General features: G+C 39.4%; 1 protein-coding gene across 1 annotated transcript; it reads left to right on the plus strand.

The window, feature by feature from the left end:
* The first annotated feature begins 18,093 nt into the window (after positions 1–18,093).
* LOC306733692 (protein S100-P-like) lies at positions 18,094–19,028 on the plus strand. Its single transcript, XM_079214973.1, has 2 exons — positions 18,094–18,283; positions 18,792–19,028. The coding sequence occupies exons 1-2, from the start codon at positions 18,146–18,148 to the stop codon at positions 18,927–18,929; spliced, it is 276 nt and encodes a 91-aa protein (XP_079071099.1). The 5' UTR covers positions 18,094–18,145; the 3' UTR covers positions 18,930–19,028.
* Positions 19,029–26,939: the final 7,911 nt, after the last annotated feature.

The following is a 26,939-nucleotide window of genomic DNA, read 5'->3' on the forward strand; positions in this document are numbered from 1 at the left end:
CCCCGGACTTCAGATGTTTTTTGTTGTTGTTTTTGGTTATCTGCTCAGTTTCTCACGTGACCTAATGACCCTTAAATGAAATAAGGGGCTCGGTCAAACCGGTTTCCGCTTCACTACTGAGTCACAGGAGATTATACTGGCCCTCACAAACAATACACCGGACTGAGTCACACCGACCATGTGTTCATCTGGTGGACATGAACATGTACAGTAGTGTTCAATAAAGTTATTCAACGGTGTCTTCCAGTACCAGCCCACGCGGGAACTGGTAACTTAATGAGCAGCACAGGATGACACCATGACTGAACATGAATGGCCAAATCATAAATTTAAAAAGAAGAAGTAAATTCCTTAAATTAGCATGTCTGATGAACCACCGTGACAGCCGACACCTGTTCCGCTCTGCGAAGAGGAAACAATACTGCACTGTGCACTGTACACAGAGTACTCCCAGTATCCTAAATAGACGCCAGTAGTAGAATATTCATACCAGTACTAAATGTACTGTAGTGTAACTAAGTGTAGTACACTCTAAACATGCACACGTGAAGAAACACAGCCCCGTAGTCGTCTCTTCTCCCAGTCGACCATGAAGTAACCAGCTCTCTCTCAGAAGAGGACGGGGAAAACATTGCATTATGAAACAGTAAATGATACAATTATAATAAATATACACACAAAGCCCAGCCAGCAGTTTCCACAACATGAGCGCTGGCTAACGTGACGGAGAGACCCACCTTGTAAAAATGTCACTGCTAGTCACAGTGTTTTCATAATGCTTCCCCACGGGTAAATTCAAGCGCGTGTCGTATCCAAATATTCCTCCAAAAAAAAGATTCAATGGGGGTACAAATTATTATCTGACGCAATGTGTATTCGTTGCACATACACGTGGCGGGAACGTATCAATGGCCACGGTACTAATACATAGAAACGAGCTCGGGCTTCCGACGTAGCGCCTGTCTGTAGTCATCGCTTCGTTCAAAGCCGAGCAGCTCAGCAGTCTGCAGCACGCTCCCCGCGACGGAGTGCTTCCGGGGCCATGCCGTGTTTTGTGTCCCCGCCTGTTTATGCTTCTCTTCGCGGGCATTTAACGGCCGTACACTGAATGCCATCTGTATTCGTTATTGGCCTGCAGTGATAGCCCGTTACCTGTTTATGTATAGTATTTATTTATGTATTACCTTTAATGAATAATACCGGGGGAGATAAGGCGTGCAGAATCAATAACGTCTTAAAACCAATCATTATAGAATTGCTTTTAAGTGATGTCGTCCTTTTATGTCCTTTTATGATCTATTATGTAGTTATTTTGTTCCCCTGTTTTTCTTGTATATTTGATTTATTTGTTTGTTTGTTTTCTACTCCATTTGCTCTTTTTGGTTATTTGTTTGATTGTGTTGTATTCATTGCCTTTATGGTATGGTCCTTTTTGTTTACCAATATTTAAGTTATGTCTATGCTTTGCTTCTCTGTAGAGCACTTTCTAAACTTTGTTTTTAAAGGTGCTATATAAATAAAGTTATTATTATGATGTTATAACTATGTTGCACATGTACCCATCTTTGACTAGTTACATGGATATAGTAAAACAAATTGGCAATTATTTGTTTATGCTATAGTTTATTAGGGTCATTTAAACTTTTTATGTTCTGTGTTTGTTTGTTTTTTAAGTTGCTTCATGTTGCTGTTATTTATTATATTTTCCGAATATTACTCCTTTTTCTTTCCTTTTTTATTGTGCTCTGTTTGTTTGTTTCTTGTTGTGTTTGTTGTTTATTTTTTTTGCTACTGTTGTCATTAAAATTATTTGCATCATTATTATTATTTTCTTTACTTTTCCATCACCACTGTTATTTATTTATTTTTTAATCGCCATTATTTTTTCTTTCCACTCTTTATGTGTTATTATCATGAATGTATCAAGCTTAAGATACGATACCAATATACTTTATTGATCTCTTTACCAACTGCAACATTACAAATGTGTATATGTTTTGATACTAATACTGTGCTATGTACATTTACTTGAGAAAACTTTGAAAGTATTCATTGTACACATAGCAGAGTCTAAGTAAACGTTCTGAGTACTTCTTCCACCACTGCAACTATGGCAGATATAATCTGCTAGAATGCACACGCCCCACCTGAAGGTCTTGATAAGTCTTACATATACAGTATATATATGTGTATATATATACATATATATATATGTATATATACATAAATATATATATATATATATATATATATATATATATATATATATATATATATATATATACACGTATACACACATGCTACTGAACTGCTTTAGCCTTCTTAGAGAATTCATTCATTCATTCTTGATAAGATAATTCATACATTCAGAGTTTCAGGAGTTTGTCTTGGAATAATCTGCAGGCTAGACTCAATCTAGACTCTTTTAAACAAAATACTTAATCACACAAGTTGTATCTATATGTATAATTCTTAAGACTTAAGTTTGTACTATTGTATGCTATTGGTCAGGTCACCAACGTAAAATAGATGTTTTCTTAATTGCTTTTCACTGGTTGAATAAAGGTTGAATAACTAAAGATTTTTGCTGTGTGCTTTTCTTAGAGCGGCATACAAGTTGATCTGGCAGAAAAATAAAAAAATGAAAACTCAGTGCTCTTCATACTCGGCTTGTTACTGCCGTCACACTGATGACAGCTAGGATGCTGGCAGGAGGATAACCTGGACACAGACAGAGACGGATGGAAGACAATTTCCGCAACAAAAAATCACGAAAATGAGACATTATCAAAAAAATTACGAGTTAGTTTCATTAAAATAATGAGAAATTAATACCACAAATACTCTATGTGAGCATATATATGCCGTTTTTACAGCAGCTTCTTATTGGATAACTTCCTTATGGACATCATACAGTCTGTTGTCCTCCCCTTCAAAATAAAAGCCCCAGAGAGTAACTGTATCTTAACAGGAATCTCTCAGAATAAGGGCTTGTTTAAAAAACAAAAGGCCTCAACTCTCACTCTACAGTTTGCTTTGTGTCTCGCTGTGGATGAGCTGATGAAGCTGACGACAGCACCACGGGGTGGACAGATGGCTATACTTCAGACAGCCGTGCAGGTGCAGTAACATGCTTTTCCCCTGCAGTGGTGACGGGGCTGTACTGATTCTCTATGCTGACTTGTGAGTCCAAATATTTGCCTGACCTTTTGGCCTTCCCCGTCTCTGCCTCCTCTACCTTGGAATTTGGTGCTTGAAAGACAGAAAAATATATAAAAACTGACTGTGTGCTTCAGAAAATGATCATCAGTGATGTGAAGTCTTCTCTAGAGCAGCGGTCCCCAACCACCGGACCGGTACCAGTCCGTGGGTGCCTTGGTAACTATCCGCCCAGAAATAATGAATAAACAATTGAATATAATGGTCTGAAATGTTTGATTTTGAAAAATGACCAGATACATCCGTATGTACCTCTTAGCACATGTCAAGACGCTTGTCTCGGTCACGTGATGCGTTAACCCTAAAATGAAGCCCACAAGCTAGAAAAAATGGTTAAAAAAAACCAGACGTCTTTGGAGAGCTTTTTTAGAAATGAGAAACGTCCCAATGAGGAGAGAGAAGAAAAAAGGCTGTGGACCGCTGCTATAGAGCTATACAATTGTCAGAAATGTGGAGAAAAAAAATAGTTATGGTCCTTTTGAATTTGATTAAATAGCTCAGAAAGTTAAGAAAGACTAATTTGTGTTATTACTGATTTTAGCTTAATTATTTAGTTAAACACTTGTACAGTGGCAGGAGAGTTGTTAAATCATACATTTACAATTATTTGTGTGAAGAACAAAAAAGAACAATACATGCACCAGGGTGTATAACTAACTAATAACTAGATTTTCAGAGGTGATATTTGACACTGTAGGAACAACTAGACAATACTAATAAATAAAAACCTGATGATTTGACAATTTTTTTAAATGGTCAGAACTGAAGAGTGCTGTAAAATAGTCCAATAATAATACTACTAATGATAATAATAGTTTATATTCTGATTCATTTGCTTTTAACTTTCTCACGTTACAACAAATTCTGTACGTTCATGAAATGCACTTTCTTGTTACAACACTGTTCTAACTAATAAACATATTAAATAAATAACAGTAACATGATAAAAGTGTGTTTTTACACAGAAATGTGTGTTTGTTTAGGACCAAGACGTCTGTAGATACAAATATTTTTCTTCTCTCTTTTTTTTTTACCAAACTATCGCTGTTTTAAAATGCCATTAATTAAAAAGTGTGAAAATTTAGGCATGTCTTTTTTTATATATTTGACTTCCAAACAACAGATGGGACATTTACCCAAAACTATTTAACACAATGAGTGTGTGGCTGTTGTAGAAGTGACTGAAGGCACTTAAAAGACCAAATGGTTGTCATAAGATCAGCTAGTTTCTAGCACAGTTGAATTTGTGTGAATATCTGCTGCTTTAAGCAACTTTAAACAAATGTTTAGAAAAGTGTATCGTGATTTTCGTGATTGTGTCTTTGTCAAAGTCTACAATCAAGAGAAGCCTTCATGAGTCTGAGAGGGTTTACAACAAGCTGCAAACCACTGGTGACACAAAAGTGTGAGAATGTGTGTGTGTGTGTGTGTGTGTGTGTGTGTGTGTGTGTGTGTGTGTGTGTGTGTGTGTGTGTGTGTGTGTGTGTGTGTGTGTGTGTGTGTGTGTGTAAGGTGTGAGGAACAGAGATCAGTATTCAGCGGTGAATCAGGCTTGAAAGGATGAAGCTTCTACTCCGCAGCCTGCTGCTCGTCTCGTTCTGTGCCAGCTCATCATGGAGTACAAAAAACACAACTGGTCTTCGATGATCTCCATATTCATTGTTTCATTATTATTATTATTATTATTATTATTATTATTATTATTATTATTATTATGTGACAGTTAATCATTAGATTTGAGCAAAAGAGGCGGCTGGTTGTGAGGTGACTGTGGAGGAGTATACAAGAAGTATAAACACCAGCGTGAACGTACCAATGGATTATTCATGTCAAACGCAATACAACTGAGATTTAGATTATTCAAATAAATACAACATATATATAATGTGTGATAACTATTATTGAAGAAAATGTAATTTAAAAACGTTGCTCAGCTTGTTGAAGCAAATACTTATTTCCATATGTGGAGTTATATTGTGGAAATCCCAGAGGAATGATTTTAAATGTTGTTTTTGTAGGACGCTATGAAACAAATGAACAAAATCAACAATTAAACAGTGAACCAAACGCGTGGGCTTCTTTTAAACATTAGTGTGGCCACATGAAGCAGGAAGTGTTTCTCTGCATCAATTTATGGTGGAAATAAATTACTGCGACGGAAAAGGCAAATTCAGGCGTCGGGTGACGATTCAAAATGTCAAAATATAATGCATAAGGCTCTCAGTCATTCCATGATATACATTTTGAATTCATGTATAAATCCATGGACTTTCATAGCTCATTCAAGATGTCTGCTCGTTCTCAAAACTTTGTGCACTTTCAAAACATATCCCACATATTCCATGTTGTAATTTAATTACATAAGATACAAGACATAAGATAATTAGAATAAAGTCGTAATATTTCAAGAAAGAAAACTTCCTGTCCGACACAGTCTGCTGTGCACGTTTATAAATGAATATGATTACATTTGCTGATAATTACTTCGGCAGTGGTGTGTGGTTTCCCGTTGTAGTGTAGCTTTTGGGGGATGATGACAAACCAAATGATGCATTACCTTGTTGTCTCCTGGCAGGTGTTTCATCTCCAGGCTCACCTGCTGTTACCCAGTCCCCTGATGTCTCTGTGCAGCAGGGGGGGACAGTAGACATCAGCTGCTGCTGGACACCGGAGTTTAGAAGAATGAGAGTTTGTTGGCTGAAGAATCAAACAGATATTAAGAATGAGATTGTCTACTTGAATAATTGCTCTCATGGATCTCTGCTGAAGGAGACGTCTTGCTGCTCACACTTGGCCTTTACGAATGTCACGAGAGCGGATTCAGAGAGATACATCTGCATGGTGACAGTGGATATACCAGTTTTAGCTTTGGGTGTAGGAAATGGTACTGTCATCACCGTTATGGCCAGAGACAACACCAAGGACAACACAGCGGTTGAGGTCAGAGGTAGGTCACACCCCCCAGGGTTTGGACACCCTGTCGTATACGACGTCTCAACTTGTTGCCTCTTTGGGTGAATTTCAGGTGCTCATCGGAAGGAAGTGCTTATCTTTGTCCTGAAGTTCATGCTCGTCCTCGCCCTCTTCATCACCTTCTTCTGCATCAACAGTTTCGCGACCAAAGCTCAGCAGCACACACCAGGTACAACACAACTTCCGCTCCCTTGCGATGAAACGGTGTCTCGATCATGCGGCACATTCAGCAACATACATGCTCCAGTGCATGATGACTAATCGATCAGTGCATTCGTATTTCAGCTGCTCCTGGAATCCAACGCACTTCAGCCCAAAGAAGGGAAGAAAACCGAGAAGAAAAGGAAAAAGATGAGAGATAGAATCGGAGTGAAAACAAGAAAGGGCGATCACTTTGTCTCAATTAGGACACACACAAAATCAACACATGTCACCTTTAATGAGTTGCTGATGATTTTAAGATAGTGTAAAATAAATCTTGATCTCGGCGTTTCCTTTGACTTCAGCTGTGTTCTAGAATGCATGCCATTAAAAACAATGCCAAACATTTTACGGGACACGTATCATTTTTCATCCGCTCAGGTGAAGGGACAAATTATGATTTGGTCTGAAGGTGGACCCATTGAGTTAAGTTGTGAGGGGTCTTCTCACAATTTGAGGACCCGTAGTGGCAGCACTAAATAATACACTATAACGCACAACAATTCATGCTACTCATAAACTCCCTCTACCTGTACATGGATGTGACCCCTGAACACAGGTGAATGGTACAACCCATATCAGTAGAAACAGCACCAGTACCCACCAGATTGGTCTCAGTGTTGTGCAAAGAAGAACCCACAACATCAGAGGGATGTGAAAGATAGCATATAGTGAGTAAAAACTGTAAACACAGACGTTTTAACCCAAGTAAAATTACAAAATACAGTCCTTTGCACTTTTTGAATGCTCCAATGCTGGTATTTAACTCTTTACAGAAACTAAAATACTTCAGGTGAACTAGGGACTAAGTTCAAGGTTAGAAATGGAGTCAGGCCAAACCTGTCAGCTGGTGGCTGGAATGCCGGCCTGCGAGAAGATAACCTTGCCATCATTCAGATTTCTTTGAAATCCCTTAACGGTTCTACATATAGAAATTAGAACGTTAACACTGCAGCAAACAACTATTTGCTCTGAGAAGAAATAGAGGAGTTAACGGCGATGACGCTGTCCTAACCAAGGGCATCCAGTCCCCCCTCCGTTAGCTTTGTCAGCACTGTTGCTATTGTTTGCGCTGTTAGGACGGCTAACACTGTTAGGTTCTAACTGCTGCTTGGCTCAGCCGCCGCCATGTTTAGAGCCGCGTGGAGGCAATACATACGCTTTAAATTCCGGATTGAGAACCTTAAATGCTGATATTCCACTGCATGCTTCACTACTGAACATCTATTTTGTTGGCGGTCCCTTTCAGTATTTCTGTTGTTAGAGCCAAATGGACTTTTCTCTCCGAACTGCATTGTGAGAACAGAGATGATTATCTTTTGCAGAACCAATTGCTGCCTTCTATCTGAAGGAGGAAGGAACAAAAGTTGTGGTTTTTCACACGTCTCTGCAGAAAATACAGAGGGCGGCAGTAGAAAAAATGATGACGCTCAGTGTGTGTGTGTGTGTGTGTGTGTGTGTGTGTGTGTGTGTGTGTGTGTGTGTGTGTGTGTGTGTCTATCTGTGTGTCTATCTGTGTCTATCTGACAACTCAGAGCTGCTGTGAGGAGATAAGTGTCAGTTGTCAGCGGTGAATCGGAGTGTAAAGATGAAGCTTCTACTCAGCGGTCTGCTACTCGCCTCACTCTGTGCCCTCTCTTCTTGGAGTGAGTACAAAAACAGCTGAACCTTTAATGGGACATGTTTCATAGAGATATAAGCTCAAAATATTTAAACTATGGCAGCCTTTCTCTGATCACTGTATTGTTTGATCTTGTCAACAATCTCATCAATGAACGCATTTTATGCTAACGGTAGATGTTAAATCTCAACTTTTTAAACAGTTTAAAAAATATATATATTTTTGGCAACAATAAAAGCAGATAAAAGTGACCACTATTTATTTATGGTCGTTGGGAAATTATTCCTTTACTTGGTTGTGATCTGATTTAGTGCCTCTCTAGATTTTGATGCCAAAAACTCACGACTCGCTAAATTTACCTTTTGGTTTGGCTTCTGAAAAAATGCCATGTGTTTGGTCTTGTGATGACAAACCAAATGATGCATTAACTTGTTGTCTCCTGGCAGGTGTTTCATCTCCAGGCTCACCTGCTGTTACCCAGTCCCCTGATGTCTCTGTGCAGGAGGGGGGGACAGTAGACATCAGCTGCTGCTGGACAGCGGAGTTTAGAAGAATGAGAGTTTGTTGGCTGAAGAATCAAATAGATATTAAGAATGAGATTGTCTACTTGAATAATTGCTCTCATGGATCTCTGCTGAAGGAGACGTCTTGCTGCTCACACTTGGCCTTTACGAATGTCACAAGAGCGGATTCAGAGAGATACATCTGCAAGGTGACAGTGGATATACCAGTTTTAGCTTTGAGTGTAGGAAATGGTACTGTCATCACCGTTACGGCCAGAGACAACACCGAGGACAACACATCAGGTACGGTGACACAACCCCAGTAGCACTACAGTGTTGGATAAAGGGTTTGACTAATATCTGGCTGGGGCTAACAATTGTAGATCAGTCACATGCTTGCTTGTTTTATATTTAAACTTCTAATACAAGGTTGTTTTTTAATCACACATACACAAATCAAAATTCCTTAAATTTTGTAACTTTTTTTACTTCAATTCTGTGATTCGTATGGTAATATTTGTGCTTCTTTATTTTCTCACAACGTGGACATCAGTTAACAGCAATCTTCGACAGACTCCCGCGATCATTTCCCTGGCTGTGGTGGCCCCATTGCTCCTCATCGCTCTCGTGTGTTTCTGCTCTCTGCGACGGAGACAAGGTACAAGGAAAAAATATTTTAAAATATTATTATGCAAATAGGTTTCCTTTGCCTCCTTCTTAATAAGATGCAGGTGAATCTAATTTTGTTTTCATGGTTGAAAAACAACATTTAAATAAATCAACGGCACTGTACTGAAATGTAAATAATGTGATGTATTGTTTCAGACAACACAATATGAAATCAGCATGTTTGAAGACATTTTAAATAATGGTCAGTATAGCAAACCTATTGTTAGAAAGAAGTTAACAATTTGACCTGAAGATTAAATCAAATAAGCGTTTTTTGCCAATAGGTGCTTTTAAGATAAAGACTAATAGGATTTTAAAATAAATTATTCTATAAAAGCTGGAAACACAACACATAACGACTATTGACTGACCACCTAATGTACAGTTGCCTATTACCTGGAATAAAAAAGCTAAAGTCAAAAGTTTAAGTTGCAGGTTGTAAAGAAAAACAATGAGTTGAAGACGGGAATTTTGGAGTGATGACTTTCTTCATTGGCTCAATGTTTAACGTACAAATACTGACGAGTACAACTTCAAACTTGGTGAGAAACCAACAGAGCTGGTTAAAATCACGCAGCTGAACTCAGAGAAAAAACAGAGAGAATAATTTGACCCCGTAGAAGACCAATGGGCGTCCAACAATAACCATTTCTAGATTTGAATTATTTTTTTTTTAAAATGACTTATAAAATATGAATTGAACACATTAATATTCAAGTTTGATGTTTACACACATCACCTTCAGTAACATCGACATGGGATTCTGGCATGCATGTTAAAACACTCTGTGTCCGTAAACGAGATTCTAGAGGTGCCTTTACACAGTTTACCACAAAATGTCACAGTGTCATTTCAGTGAAAAATGTAAGGGACCAAAAATCGAACCCCGTGGGACACCAAGGACACATTGTTTCTTGAGAATGATGAAGAATTGCTTGTTGCAATCGTTAGCTCCTAGGGATGTATGAGCTGAGCATATTTAGTGCGGCTGAGGGTGGGAAAAGTGTTTCAGGAGACCCGACGGTGCCACTTTCAGTCTCTGCAGAGTAATGGACCAGTGACCTTCTTGGGGCAGTACTATAGCAAGTTGTAGCAGATGTGAACAGTGAAGACAGTAGCAACTGCAATAAATAAATATAATAAAATAGCACTTCCATGTATTTTTTTCGCTGCATAGGCTTCATTTTGTGCTACTAACCGTTGAATCATTTGTGTGTGTGTGTGTGTGTGTGTGTGTGTGTGTGTGTGTGTGTGTGTGTGTGTGTGTGTGTCCCACGGGTTCAGCACAAGCAGCCAGGGTGATCTACGAGGTTCCCCACATTGACTCGGAGGAGGTCGAAATGGACAAACACAGCACCAGCTCTTCCAGGGGTTCTTCCCAGTGGGTGAGTGTAACGGCCTCGAGGCTATACAGAGACAAATGTTGTAACAATAACAACCTGAAAAAACTAATGCTGGTGCCAAACAACCATTTTGGAGGTAGTGTGGTGACTGATGGTTTGACAAAAGGGAAACAACCTTCTGATGTGATCCTGTCATGTAGGTCTACTTTGTAGGCTTTAGTGGAGAGAATACACACAAATACAGCACTCTTCTTCACAACCTATTCTTGTGATCTTTGTTTTAGTTTGTCCAAATGTCTTATCAAATCAAATTTAGCCTTATTGTCAGTTGGCCTCTACCTTTTATTATTTTTCTATCGACCTACTAAAAGTTTCCAACCTCTTTCCAGAGTTGCTTAGCATTTGCTCTCTATAAAGTGTGTGAGCTGAAGTTTGAGGTGACATGGTGAATGGTGTGAAATGTGCATATTTCCCCTACATTTTATGTGGACAAAGAGAGCTGCATCAAATTGCAAATCTACTGGTGGTTAGCCATGTGATGTTCTATGATGTACAGCATCCTACACTGACAGGTTTGATTGCATTGATTAGGTACATGCTATAGTTCGCAGCTGCACATCATATTATCCCTATAAATCCATATGCTCTCTTAATCTGTACTGGCGGTGTGTAATACAGCCGTATTATACAATAAAACAGCCGTGCAATACATCAGATATTCTGTGGAGGCTACTACTTTAGTTGTATATATATATACTTTTACAGTCGAGGTCATCAATAATATGCGTCCGCATGTTCTGTCACTACGAGCAAAAGCTGGTTTATATGGCGCCACTTTTAAAATCATGCTATTTTAAATACCGCACATGACCACAGATTATGTAGTTAAAAGCATCTTGTGACACGCTAGGTTTCCCCACCAAATACATGTATATATCCGGTCAATAAATATCGGGCCAATATCGGGATTTAATATACAACTGTTGTTATGGATCACATTTTAGCTTCAATAAGTTTCTGGTCTCTCGGTTTGAAAGCTAATTTTGTTTAATCTACAGCTTAAGCAGAAACTTCCAGTGTTGAGACACTATTATGAAATATAACTCACTTCCTTTTTCTGAGTAATCGTGTCTACCAATCACACCTACTCAGTATTATATTGTAGACACACGCCAGCCTTTGACACATGTTGACATACTGCTTTATTCCACTGATATGGTATAGTGTAAACATGCAATGATTGTTTTTATCTCTTTGTCTCTTTCAGTGTCAGGTACCAGTGTATGAATCCTGCGATTACTTTGAACGTGTGGAGACCAAAGAAGGTGAATGAGGATGTGCTGATCGGGGACATTTCCTCATCTTTCAGTATTTTTTCGACTTTTCAGCATGTATATAATGTACATTCGCATACTAACCCCTACCTGCATTATGCACTTGTGTATATTATGATTTTAGATGAATGTAAATATTTTTTTCTATAAACTCATTCCTGTCCATCTTTGTTGTCTAAGTTTGTTTTAATAATGACATGCTGTGTGCATGTGTAGACAGGTTTGCTTGATGAAACTATAAGCTATAGACGGTGGTCTGCAATAGGAAGTGTATTGATTCTGGAGCAAAGTTGCAGGTTTCACAATGACTTCAAATCACACGGAGGACGCTAAGTGGAAACTGTGGTGCTACGAGTTGGGCACATAAAAGGTCAATGACAGGAAGTGGAAACAGTTCATATGTGGTCGTTTCTCCCTGGCCTCGACACTTGATACAGAGCTGCTAAAATGTTAACTACTAAGTAGCTGACTTACTGTCAATACTGTCTCCTCTGCGCAAGCTAGTGTGCTAGGCTAGGAAATATGAGAATTCAATTTTAGCTTTGGCCAATACAAATAATTTGTGTTTGGGGCTAGGTATCAGGCATATCACAAAACATATAAACTTTCACAAATATTCTGCTACTGGATAATTCCTGGATAAGGTTTCCTAACTGAGACCAGGAACGAGGAACAAGTCACAGAGTAGCCTACACTACAGAGCGCTGTTTGCATGGAGGCTACACTGGATAGTATAGTATAGTATAACCCACGGGACACAGGTGATTCCTGTGTCACATTTAGGTCAACACAATTGTGCTGTGAAAGGAATGACTAATAAGTTAAATAGTACCCCGGCAGGTGCATAACGATAGCAAGAAGTATGCCAATACAGAGACAATGAACCCAATGAGTCAGCCAGTTTCAGACTGAAAAGAGTGCTGAAGGCTGCAGAAAGACGCTCCTTCACTCCTGGGAACAAACTTACCTTTTACCTGCATACAAGCTGTGTACCCCCTCATGTAGCTTACAAAAAGGTGTTAACCACCACATAACATGAGCGTACCCTTCGCACGCTTTCACACTTTTATTCGCTTGCACACATACACAATTCCTCGCATCTATGAGATACAGTAATACTTTGCACTGCTTAAATCATGCACATAAATCTGATCTTAAAAAAACAGAAAAAAGACATGACTGCTGAATGTGGCACAACTTAGTGCTACGTACTATATTTTTTAACCATGTTGGGAAAGCTATTATGGGTAACCCTGTTATTATGTTCCTGTCGCATATTTGTGGGAGACACTACGGATGAACATTTTTAGCGAATGGAAATCACCATAAAACTTCCCCAGTTGGTTACTTTACATTAAGAAAATACATTTTTATATTACAGATTTTCTGAAATTAAATCTATGTCTAAAACACAAATTAAGTATTATCTTATTCTTACCTTTTGGGAGTTTTGGAGAAATTATGGAGGCCCGTTTCTGACAAAAATAAAATTATGATACAAAGTCATAATTATGAGATAATAAAGTCTATGAGATACTATCTCATAATTTCGATTTAGATACTGATTGAGGGTGGGGCGTAACAAAGCAGAGCAGGGAAGCTATGGTGCAGAAACAGTGAACCAGGTGGAGTAAAGATACGGTTTGAGTAAACAGCAACTACGCTTGTCACTGTACCTGCAATACAACCTTTGCAGGTAAAAGTCAATGAGAGGAGGGAGCTAACAGCCGTGTTATTTTTCGTTATTTTGACCGCAGTGTCTCGGTAAGTTTTACTTAACCATATCGCTGGTTAAGCCAGCAGCAAATCAAATCTCATAATATTGAGAAACGTTTCATGGGCCTGTGTGTTGTTTCTTCATATGCGCCAAAGCAACAGAAGCAAGTGGATGAGACCAAGCTTACCAGAACCAAATGGATACCATCATTGAAGACTACTTTAGACGTGGAGTCACAAATCGTGAAATTTTAGTCGTTTTGGAGGAATCACATGATATCAAAATAAGCCTCCGGACCCTCGAAAGAAAGCTACAAAAGAACCAGCTTTGGTGGAGACGAAATAAGACAGACGAAGCTGAGGTAGCATCCTTCATTAACCAACCGCTACAAACGTCTGGCAAACAGCAGGGCTACAGCTGGATGCACCAGAAATGTTGGATGGGATAGATATGCATGCCCGCAATCGTTTGAGACGGTGTATGTATGTCAGCCGTGGACCAAACTATGTATGGCATATAAATGGGTACGAAATTCATTGACAAATCACTGATCCAGTTTTGCTTCCAAAATACCATACAGGTACAGTATTAAATCCTATTGATTTAACACAGAGACAAGGACGATTGTAACACTTTTTGTCCAAGATCTATAACTCACCGAATTCTTCTATTAGAGCTCTCAAATTTGTACACAAAATTCCCTTGTTTGTCACATGACTCTTAGGTCATCCCTTCTTGGTGAAAGTGGTGTTGTTGAAACCATTCCTTTGATGCAACCATCCCTGGTCTCCCCTAACTATGAAAGATAAGGGCATAAAACACCTTTTTTTTTCTAAAAACCTTTTTCATTCTTTTTGTCCATATATAGGAGGACATTGATGAAGTTGTAACTGTATGCGTGGAATGACCATCGCATCAAAAGATCAAACAATTCTCGGGCTCCTAATGGTCGTCCCTCCATAATGTGTGCGGTTCCCAACCTTTATGGGGCTCAGAATTTCTTGCAGCCAGCTGATCAATTGAAAATAGAAATATGCAGAGAGAACTGTTGTTTTAACCTTTTAAGGTCCATGGCATTTTGTAGGATTCTGCTCGAAATAACATACCCAAACTAAAAAGGGTGTATCTCTGTAACCACAAGAGCTATTTGAATATTTTTGGTGTTATAATAAAGGCAACCCATGTGAGCTTTTGGTCAGATTTGTAAATATTAGTATATATGTTACTGGCTAAGAGTAAATAAAGATTGAAACACAGAAAAAATAGAAGTTTCAGGTCCGCCTATAAATAAAAGCACTTTTAGGATGATTATCTCTTTGAAATGATGCTTCACTAAGCCCTGAATCTCTCCCAAATCATAGCACAATATGTGAACAGTCTCTCTGCAATGCTTTCACTTGAAAAAGTGAAGCAGAACAAAGTCAGAGAGGTAAAGTACAGAGAGAATTCAGGCGACGTTTCCAAAATTTGCATTTGGGCACATTTTCGCATATTTCCGCGCATCTGTGACATTTGAATTTTTTCATGTAGCAAACCTTATATTTCACTTTTATATTACTTATGGTGTTCAATACATTTATATCAGTGTGGATTTTCTGGGGGAAATGCATTTTTCTTCTATTTGCTGACTTTATGTTGCTGTGTTCTTTGGTTCATATCTCGGTGATGCTTTGCAGCAGAGGGATTTGGTGAATAGATTTGGAATCTGTGTGGAATTGGTTTGCTTCTTGCCATCTGGTTTCTTCTGATAGCACCAAGCTACGGGTTGCTAGTTCCGGAAACATGCAGAGTGGGCTGACTCATGACAAAATTATGACTATGATATTTTAATAATTATTTTTGTTGGTGTTTGCGTTGTGTTGAAATGGCTGACTAATTATTGTAGCCCAGGTTCTCTTGTTTAATTTGATGTGTAGCATCAATATATTTGTTCATGATTATTGTAATGTTTTAAACAGTTTAACTAAAATGTCTATAAAAGCACCTATATAGGTCCCGCGGGGAAATAAAGACCATCCTTGTGATGAGAATGTGTTTCATTTATGTGTTTCACTTATGGCTGTGCACAATCTGGCAATGTCTGATGATGTGTATGAAATTACAGACTTGTATCTAAGACTCCGTCCTGGGCTGGGAGAATGAAATGTGTGCTATGAGAAACTGTCAGCTAGGCTGCTATGATGTCAATATATCTATCAAGGTTTGCTACAGTTTCAATGTCTGTAGAATATATCACAAAAAATGAAATTCAGCCCTTGAGCATTTATGTGGATGGAATCCCGTAATTTGTTAAAAATGTTTTATTGATGGCTATTATAAAAGACAAACTCGATGTAGCTCAGGTTTAATATGTAGCGTACATCAGCACGATGGACAGCAAAGTACACCAGCAATGCTATTCCAAACGCACTTCAGGTGTCTTGCGCAGGCCGCTGTCCTTAGTGCTGGATGATTTACACCTCAGGCTCTGACGAAGTTGTAGTACCTGACCTGCCTTCTGTCCATGGTGTTGCCGATTGTGTAGACAGTGATGGTCCATTGACAGGCTGGATGGATAATTGCTCAGGGCAAAAGGAAAGCATTGGTAAGCGCTGTTAATGTGTTGAAGTGTTCCTGGCAAGCTGATATATAAATCATTAGTATTCAATAAATACATAGGCCTATAGTTTATCTTTTTTGCTGGTTACTCACCATCCTTGTGGGTGGTCAGCTGTTATAAATCTACATGTTGGTGTTAGTAGCATCCTGGTCTTAAATAGGTGACAGCAATGTGAGGCCTTGTACTATCGTTGTACTCTGTGAAATGCACATATAGCTGCACACTCTGGTTTTTCACGGATTGCTTTCCGCATGCCCTGTATGTAAATGTACCAGATTAAGGTAGACACAGATTATGAATATCATCAAATCGTGTTCAGTTCGTATCTCTGTGTAATTTTGGGTTTGTGTTCAGCGTAGCTATACCGTAGCTACCTGTGTGCTCGTGCGCGCGTGTTCTAATTCTTTCCAACTGACAGAGATGGGGAGCCGAGCAGACAAACACTTTCCATTGACTATTTTTAAGAACTGAGGAAAATGCAAAGTCCACACATTTATTAACTGAATTATTTATTCAGATATTTAAACAATCACAGCATACACAACTGCATATGTTTTCATTTTAACTGCAATATCCTTAACTTGCAAGACTTTAAAGTAACCCATCAATAGGTTTATGGATGGTTGACAATGCCAAGCTATCTTTTGGTAAATAATAAGAGCACTTGCTTTCAATGTGCTTGCAATGTTAAATTAAAAGAATAAGTAAATCGAAACAAGATTGTACTATTATGTGACTTGTACTTGTTTTGTTATATGAACAATACATATTTACAATTAAATGAAGGTATTGTAAAACCAAAGTGCTGAAATAACTAAAATTACTGAAATATTGCCTAGATGTTTTCAAACTAGTAAAACAAATATAGTGCTTTTGGAACAACAACACTTATGAACATATCAGATAATGAAATACCAGTTATTACAAATACAAAAAATATATAAGTCATTGAACTGTTTGTTAACAAAGAGAAGAGGATGGACTTAGTCTTTAAGTGAACAGTATGTGGTGATGAACTGCTTTTTTGTGTTTACATCTGCAGTAGCGTTGTGTTCTATGTTGTGATCTATGGTGTTTGTAACGAATCTCCGTTACCCCCATGATAACGGGGATAACGGAGATCGTGGCTCGTGCTCTTGAGTGTGCGGTGTTTTAGTGCGGCAGTTTTGTTGAATTGTTAAAACCTGGACTAACAGGCTGAGGAACAGCTTTTTCCCAGAGCGGTTTGCTCCATCACCCCCACACCCAGCTCACACCGGACAGTGCTACAGGGGACAAAAATAGTCAATAACACAACACTTTTTCACTTCTTTTTTTGTGAAGACAGCACAGATAACAGGAAGGGAAAAAGTGACTGAAGCGCATGCACACTTACTATTTCATACATTTTTATCTCATAACTATGACTTTTTATCTCATAATTATGACTTTTTAATCTCATAATTTCTGAAACGGGCTTCCATAGAAATCTACAGATGCTAATTAGTGAAATAAATCCCTACATTTTCTTTCCACTATTCTAAAAGAAGTAAAATCAATAGCCCAAGATCTCAAAATTGACCAGCACATGAAAGACGTTTTTGCCTCCCTGTTAAATACACATATCTCACTTTAAGTTCTGATGGAGTCCAACTTCTTAACGCATCCTACAGTAATAAATTGGATATACAAGACTAATTAATGAAAAGACCTCACCTTGCATCAACAAGCTAATGATTGAAGCTCCATGTGGGCTATGAGGTAATGTGTATATTGGGCGTTGTCGGTGTGCAGTTGCGTCGAAACAGTTGGAGTCACCGCCTTAATCAAACACTGAAAGACATTTTGCTTGATTATTTTTTCTTTACTTTTCCACCTTTTACCAAAGGTATAAAAAGAGTCCTCCCAGTGCCAACCCATTCACTGCTCTGTTCATCGGCATTGGTATAACATTTTTCTGTATTTATCCACCTCTTAAGCAGCAACGATGACCCAGCTCGAGACAGCCATGGCCATCCTGATGAAGACCTTTGATACATACGCTGCTGTGGAGGGCAACAGCAACACCCTAAGCAACCTTGAGGCCAAGAGTTTGCTGGAGGCGGAGTTGCCTGGACTGCTTAAGGTACTCAAGGTGTTTTCAATCTAATTAGACACATTACAAAAAACAGGTGTTTTAACTTCTATAACATTCTTGACCCCGAAATGTTTGTGACGTCCAGTTTTGGTGGAACTAAATTTGAACATTAAAACCATGGCGGATTTGTGAATAATCCCCAGACCCAGCTTTGTCGCTGCCCATTTTTCTCGGTTTTGTTGAGGTGGATTTAGCTTTATTGACCAGTTTGAACAGTCGGTAGTCGGTAGTGATATCAAATATCAAATTGATGTGCTTATTCAACATGAACTATAAAAACTCAATTAAATTAAAAAGTGATGATACGGTGATGTGCCTGTGTGTGTGTGTGTGTGTGTGTGTGTGTGTGTGTGTGTGTGTGTGTGTGTGTGTGTGTGCGTGTGTGTGTGTGTGTGTGTGTGTGTGTTTGTCTGGAAAAGGGACCACGAGTACAATTTTAACATTAGCATTTTAACAGCATCCAACAATATTAATGTTGATTCCCTGGTCTGCGCAGACGACGAAGAACCAAGAAGAGGTGAACAAGCTGCTGATAAGTCTGGACGTTAACGGAGACAATGAGGTCGACTTCAACGAATTCGTGGTGCTGATATCCGCTTTCATGTGCGCCTGCCGCAACCGTGGTAGGAAGTGAGCATGGCGACTGTGCCCATGGGTGGGGCTCAGCAATGGTGACATTGAATCCCTCTGGTGACTGTTTTCTGTAACAGCTGAATAAAATGATTCATTTAACCATGAATGGCTTGTCTACATGCAGAGTGTGACCAATGGGAATCACGATCAATAAGAAGATCCCTTTAGGTCATACATAGGTGACCACCTACTCTAATATTACCATTGGAGGATGGTAAAAAAAGAAAAAGAAACACAATATAAATAACAAAAGGGCAAATTGTGCTTTTTGAAATTGAATAGTTTTGTATTTTACATGCTCTTCTTTGGATGGACAAATGTATACACCCTCTTGGGATGATGACATTATGCATTGCATAAGAAAAGTATAGTAATCAATCTTACGGTTTTAGTTCCATAAAATGTACTCTAGTTGCTAAAGACTAGGAAGTACATTATAATAGTTTTTTTTTCCCCCATGAGTGATCAAACGATAGATACAAAAAAACTATTACAACAAAAAACATGCAGGATCACACTAAGACAAAGAACACATATACAATATAACATAATTTATATATCAGAATAAAAATGCAAATAAGTGTGCAACAGCTCTGAAAAAAAATGTACAGCTACTTTTGCAGTGGATGAGAAAAATGATAATGGAAGGAGAACTAGATGAATGGTGACATATCATGTGGTAGATGGTGTGTGCGACAGGAAATGCTTTTCAGAGCACTGCAGCAGGTGGACACTCATGTGAACAGGAGACAGGCGCACATGTACACAGTGTGCTTCTTACAGGTGAACATCAGTACTTTCACACTGTCCCTTCACCTGAAGGATTAGTCAACACGAGTTACTGGTTGATCAAATACTACTAGTTTGACGAGCACGCCTCCGCCTCGAGCTTAAACTTGAAATCTGAATGTTTCAGCAGCACACGTTGGAAGCCATCTTGCCCCTCCACAAGCGTGAAGCAATCTCAAGCACCCACGGTCAGAGCAGTGGTTTTCTGATGAGCCATGAGTGCGTATTTGCTTCACAAACTGCGTCCTGCGAACATGTTGGCGGTCACATGCACGTCTATTTCTCACTCTAGTAGGTGTTAAAAGCCCACACCAAGAAAAGAAAAAACAATAACAGGATCTTTATGTCGACCAGAAAGAAACTCAAGTAGAGAATGCATGTGGGAACTGGCCAACGGTTGATATCTGGCTCTTTTTTTTATTGTTCTCAATGTACATAAACATAACAACAAGAACAACAAAGCTGAACAAATGTCAAACATGAACATAAACATTGAGGGGCTACATCTATAAGTATATAGATATATACATACTTAATAACTAATGTAACAGGTTGCTCTGTATATGTGAAGTAGATGTGACAGTATCAGTCTATGGACAGTATACATACAGTACTTAGATCATGACTAGACTCACTGTGTGAAATGGGAAATAACCGGCAGTGACGGAATTGAGCTATTTACGCTTTTGGGTGGTCAGCAGTCTCGGACCCCCGTATTTCCCACACCGCTTCGCTTTATAATTGACAGATAGTTACATATTTTAAAGAAAAATGTTTATTCAAACTATCAAAAAATATATGATTTACTGTTAAGGAGGACGCTTGGTGTGTGGTATTTGACTGTTCTGTGGACTGTGGGGTGAAGAAACTGCTTGTTTTGGCAAACAGTGCTCTGTAGCGCCTCCCAAAGGGGAGAGTTGAAACTGAAGTGATGTTACCTTGACTCTGGATAGAGGGCAGGCTGGCACCAGTGATCTTTTTTCTTTTAGTCTGTTGACATGTTTGGTGGCTGATCCAACACATTTATGGATTCACGGATCATTTTGGTAGAGAACCAGATCAGCAGCTCCTGCGGCTGGTTGAACTTCATGAACTGGGCCTTTTTCCTGGTGGTGTCTATATCTTGGAAGTCCACTGAGGTCCTGGGAGATGGTGGATCCCTGAAACATGTAGCAGACACAGTGTTATTCAGGATGGTGATGGACGAGGTGAATTTCGGTTTAACGATTAGTTGATTGACAGAAAAAAATTATTGCCAGCTATTTTTATTATTATTTATTATGTATTATCATTACGAATACATTTATGGAAAACATGTCATGGTTCCAGCTTCACAGCTGTGAGATTTTATTGTTTTTCATTTTACTGATTGTAATCATTTAAATGTTTTTAGATTAAATTAAATCAAAATGTTTCAAATCATTTCAAATTGTTTTTTATTATTTCAAATTATTTCAGCAGATTAATCCATAATGAAAATAGTGTGAGCCCACCTCATTCAACTACAACAGTACAATCCTGCTTTCACATTAGTGATAACTAACAATCTTATGGTATAAAGGTATAAATACCATAGTAGAGGATCTGAGTACCTCCACCGCTGGTCTGAGGTGGCCTGCCTCTACCTGTGATACTTTGTGTCTCTGAGCGCTCTAATAGCTCACCAGGGAGCACTGGCCAAGTGACACACTTTCTCCAGCTGTTGTGTAATTACAGAGCCTCCCTGCTGCCCTCTGGTGGCAGTGCAGTGCTCCCTCTGATATCCTGGACCACCTGTACAAGTAGTGCAGAGCTTCACTTTGATCTTAAGTATCTCCACTGCCGCCCTGATCGGAGTATCAGGGTTCATCGCCTCCCTTTTCTATGTGACTGCAGTGTGATTTGACGGTGCAGGCAGAGAGTGCAAAGTCTCACAGGGCTGTTTGTGGAACTTGGCTGGCCTGTAATCGGCTTGCAAGGTCATTAAGCTCAGACTCTCCTCACTCGCTCTCTCTGTCCGGGGCATTATAAAGGCTTATGGGGATTAGGTATCCAGAGTGGAGGAGGATGTAGCTCTGGAGTCAGGAGGTTCAGGTGGGAAGAGAAAGTGGTGGTGGTGGTATGAGGAGTATACGATGCTTTGTGGTGCAAGGAATTTTGATGCTTATTTGTCTTATAATATGCTCTTACTGCGTTATTTACACAATGTAAACAGAAGCACAAACATAATACATTTGTATTGCTTTTTGGATACATTGCCACCACATTCTACTATGTCTCTATAAGAATTATTTCATAACACATGGCATTATAAATATATTTTTGAAGCACAGTTTCATATTACTGACTCCTTCCCAGAGGCTCCAATCTACTGAGTGTGTCGATGCAAGATGTTTGTGGTTTGAGGTTTTACGGCGAGTGCTCGCACACACGTGTGTGCGACGTGTGTGCGAGCTCGCACACACGTGCACATTGGTCCATGTGAGGAGGTATGAAGCAGTTATGAATACCCCAATCTGTTTTTAAGCCACACATCTCTGGTCATATGAGCTGCCGTGGTATCCCGCTTGTCTCGTGGCCTGACATTCAGCAGGAGAAACACAATATACACACTGCTGCTCTTTGTCTCTTAACTTTGACTGTAGGAACATTGGTCTGTGAGAAGAGCTGAGTGAACATAGAGCTGAGGGAATGTAGCGCTGAGTGAACATAGAGCTGAGTGAACATAGAGCTGAGGGAACATAGAGCTGAGTGAACATAGAGCTGAGAGAACGTAGAGCTGAGTGAACATAGAGCTGAGTGAACATAGAGCTGAGTGAACATAGAGCTGAGGGAACATAGAGCTGAGTGAACATAGAGCTGAGAGAACGTAGAGCTGAGAGAACGTAGAGCTGAGTGAACATAGAGCTGAGTGAACATTGATGCTGAGGGAACATAGAGCTGACTCCAAATGGGAGAAATGAATGCTTCTCACAGAAGATGGTTGCGACCAAACCAGAGCAAAAGCGAAAGTAATTATTGGACTTCCATTCATGAGGTCACCTGAAACATGAATGATCATGTTGCTCCGTGTCAGCTGGATCCAAATGATCAACTGTGTGCAAACAATCAATTTTATAAGGTACGTTTCTGCTGCTCCCAAGTGGTTAAAAAAGCCATTCAAACAAAAGTGAACCTTACTATTATTCCTTGTTGATTTCCTTTAATAAATTGGTCTAATCAAAAGTGGATAAATTAATAAATGGCAATATGGAAAACACAAGTTATGTTTTAGCCGCACTACCAATGTGAATCTATGGGATGGCAATCTTGGTCTGTTGTCAGTTAAATAATTCAATAAAATATTCAGTTTTCAACCTTATTGGTATGGTTTGGTGATCAAATGACTACCACTGATTTATTTCAAAACCCTCTCCTTGCTGATACAAGCATGGGGCTCATAATGTAAACATTATATTTGTATTTGTAAATGGAGAGAGTGAAACCAAACTCCATCTTCAGGTCTGTTAGATGATTTAGGTTAATTTTAAGAGAGATGAAAATCTGTTGAATGGCCCTTTAAATTACAGCGGTCAAAACCACGTGAGACGTTTCTTAATACCATAAATAGTTGCTGAGTGAGTCTCTATGATTATGCATGACTGGAATAACTGAAGCATTCATTTTGCATTGCAAAAGAGCAGAACGTGTGAGGATCATTTGACGAACAAAGGCTGGGTTGATGGGCACGTCGTTACCTTTTCCATGAAAACCTGTCTCCCAAGAAAGGCCTGTTGTGTGTGGAGTGGAGGTTTGAGTACCAGCTGATATACAGTCAACAGGGCTTCTACAACGGTGCATCGCATACCAAGCATTCCTTTCAATTTAGTGTCACAGAGGCCATTTCTGTCTCTGTCAAACAGTATGCCGGCATCTGATGAAGGTATGGCCTCTGAACGCAGCACCACAGACAGATCCCTTTTTCTATGCAAAATATGTGACACACTGATAAGATTCACTGTGTTATCTTTATAAACAGGACAGAGAAGCTCTTAAAGTCTCTAAAGTCTGATACCGAAGGGAATGAAACGCAAAACAGCCCACATTCATACCAGACAGTAGCCTCAGCGCCGTCACCTTTGACCTACAAAGATGATAAGCAGGCTTGTGGTGTGTTGGGATCCTTGTGCAGAAATGTGGAATAACAATATGTCTTTTTACCATCTGGCCTGGGGTGTGACTGCTTTGCTTTGTTGTTCCCTTCAAATGACAAAGAGGAAGTTTAAGGACATTTCAAAATTCAAATGAGCAAATTCACCCATTCTAAATGATTGCAGAGTTACACAAGAATATGTGAAACCTTTGGATACGCAGACAATAGTTGTTAGTAGGATACATTCATTGTTGGTGCTGCTGTTGGAGCTTTCCTTTAACTTGAATCACTTACTTGAGATTGGTTTCTGTTCCTTTAAATAACCTCAAACTGTTAAGGCTCTGATTGAAGAGAGAGACAGACAGGAAACAAAACTGTCTGACTGGGGGCACGTTGTAAACCTGTGGAAACACCTCTCAGTAACCATTCATTACTGCAGAAGTGCAGGCAGGTTAACAGAGGGCTGTGAGGGCGCGCTATTTGCATTGAGAGCACATCCATGTCTGTGCTGTGCTGATAACAGGCTCTCTGTGGATCGACTGTGACCGCATGATGTAATCCACATTTACACACTTTTACAGCCACTTGCCTGTGACGTAAGTAAAACGAGCCAGTTTGTGCACAGTGCTGATGCAAACAGGCCTGCTCTCTGTCTTATTCCCTTATCCACTCACACACACACACACACACACACGCACACACACACACACACGCACACACGCACACACACACACACACAGTGAAACACATGACAGGGAGACTTTGTCCTTCTTTATCGTCAGCAGCGCTAGAAAGGTCCCTCGGCACAGACACATCTACACACTGTCAGAGCTATCTCTCACCGTCATGTCTGAATTCAGCCGAAGCCATTGGACCCATAGAAATGCTTTCATGTTACCAATGTATTTTTTCATCGCATGAGGTTTGGCCTCAGCTGTTCGGTCGATGAGTTGTTTAAATCCCGTCCGCATCCTCCAGGGCCTAGGTCATTCCTACAACAATCATACGCCCTTCCACCTTCACTCAACAGTCAATTATCACGTCCTCAAATGATGACAATAAACATGTGTTTGACTTGCGTTGTGTAATGTCCACTGTTAGTCCTGATGCACTGCTGCTTTGTTGTGTGATTGTAGGGTGAGCCCAACGACCCCAAGCCATCCGACTGATTGATCCCTGTCGACCGACCCACTGATCGATCTCTCTGCATGAGCTAACAATCATGTTTGTTTGCCACTGAAGTTGACATGAGTTTTCGCCAGTGGACACAGTATCTGTCAGGAGGAGGCTGCTGGTGGAACAAACTGTTCTGCTGGTGCACCATGTCACAGAAGGGTAATTTCTTATAAGCATTGGCAAGACCACAGAAGAGTGAAAGAGATCTTGTTGATCAGCGTCAAGTGCAACACCGAGACAGAACTCACACAGTGTGTCCCTCCACCACAGACCCTGGTTGCAAATGAGTGAAGAATTGCAAAAGATATGCATCAAAAAGCAACAATATGGTTCAACTCTTATACTGAACTTTAATACATACAATTCATGCTCAACCTAACACACAACTACACCCATTTCCCGTCTCAGTAACTAAGTAATAAAACGAAAAAGGGACTAGATTTTCAGCACTAGAGATGAAATACATACGTCACTCTACAGTTTGTTTACCTTTCTGAATGGCCGTAGGTGAGCTTTGGTATACTGGCTGAGGGCCGGTGGAAGCACTGTGCCACCGTGAAACACAGAAAACAAAACATCACTCAGGCAGGCAAGTCACTGTTACATCAGTCTGGGTGTGAGCACATACAAGTGCATGTTTGCAATCAGGCATGCAGTCAAAGTCCAGACAGAGAGCAGACGGTGATAAACAGCTTTAGAGACAAGAAAGAGGAACCAAAGTTTTATGGCTTTGTTTGGGGCAGGAGTTGTTTCTTTCACAAAGATCCTATTGGTCTCTTTAATTAATGGCTCAAGCTGCGATTGATCAATTCAAAGGGAAGTATTTCAATTCAACAAGATCTTTAAGGATTAGTTTCGCAAGGAGAGTGTCAATGTAACAAGGGAGTTGTTTGCTGTTTTGCCACACGTATTGCAGCAGTTCCTCTGATGAATCCTGACATATGTCTAAATACAGGTGGTGATGATGATGAGTGAGTTGGGTCATCATGTGGAAAACACGTGATTCATTTGTATTGTCTGAATTAAACACTTATTTGAAAAACAGAAAAATGGAAGAAGCCTATGAGAGGCCTTCTCGGCTGAGCTGAACTAGCTAGCTAACCGGAGCTCGTCAACACACGCTCACTTCTACACGGCGAAACGGTTGGTTGTGATTTGGTAGAAAGAAAAAAGTTCCTCAGTGAAACTGCTCACAGTAAGGACTGTGGAGTAACCCGGTCATGATTTCTGGAAGGAGACATTGCTATTGAGTTTTTTTCCTGGCCAGGTTGCTTTTTACATCATACCAGGTGTAATTGCCAGTAACTGTTGTGTAGCCAACTAAGATAATTAACAAAACAAAAGTTAGCTTGCTAATATGGCTTGTTTACAGAAGGTAAAGGAAGAAACTAATATGGAATATGGTCTACATACATATTCTACGTTTATCTGACCTGAGACTTCATTAAAGAGTACTTTATGTTTACACAAAATATCTCAAATCCCTTCAATCAGAAATGACCAAAGGAGGAACATAATCTGCTATTTATAAATGTTAACTTAATGCAAGTGTTTATGTAGAGATTTAGCATGAGGCATCACAAAATAAAAACGTGTTGAGCCACATAAACTAGTTTAAGTTTTTATCTAGAAAATAGTTGTTACTAAATATAAATGTACACCCAGTAGTTGCCAGGCATAAGTGTTGAGTAGCTAACTGACAAAGCTAATGTCTGACCTTACACTTTAATAAAATGCTGATTTAATGATTGAACCACACCATTTTTCACACAAAAAGGTATTAGCATAACAACATTTAATGCTAATGCTGATATTCCCTCTCATTTTAAGATGCATGTGCACTATTATTTCGAAACACATACAATTCTAGATGTATGCATATATAAACAAAGCAAAGTAAGTTACAAAAGATTAGGAGTTACATTTAATACATTG

The sequence above is a fragment of the Taurulus bubalis genome, assembly GCF_910589615.1.
Source record: "Taurulus bubalis genome assembly, chromosome: 3".
In the NCBI taxonomy this organism is placed as follows: domain Eukaryota; kingdom Metazoa; phylum Chordata; class Actinopteri; order Perciformes; family Cottidae; genus Taurulus; species Taurulus bubalis.

Excerpts from the sequence above, each read along its gene's own strand:
- LOC306733692 (XM_079214973.1), top strand. The coding sequence starts at position 18,146 with ATGACCCAGCTCGAGACAGCCATGGCCATCCTGATGAAGACCTTTGAT. Across the intron at positions 18,284-18,791 it reads AGTTGCCTGGACTGCTTAAG|ACGACGAAGAACCAAGAAGA; the intron begins GTACTCAAGGTG and ends TGGTCTGCGCAG.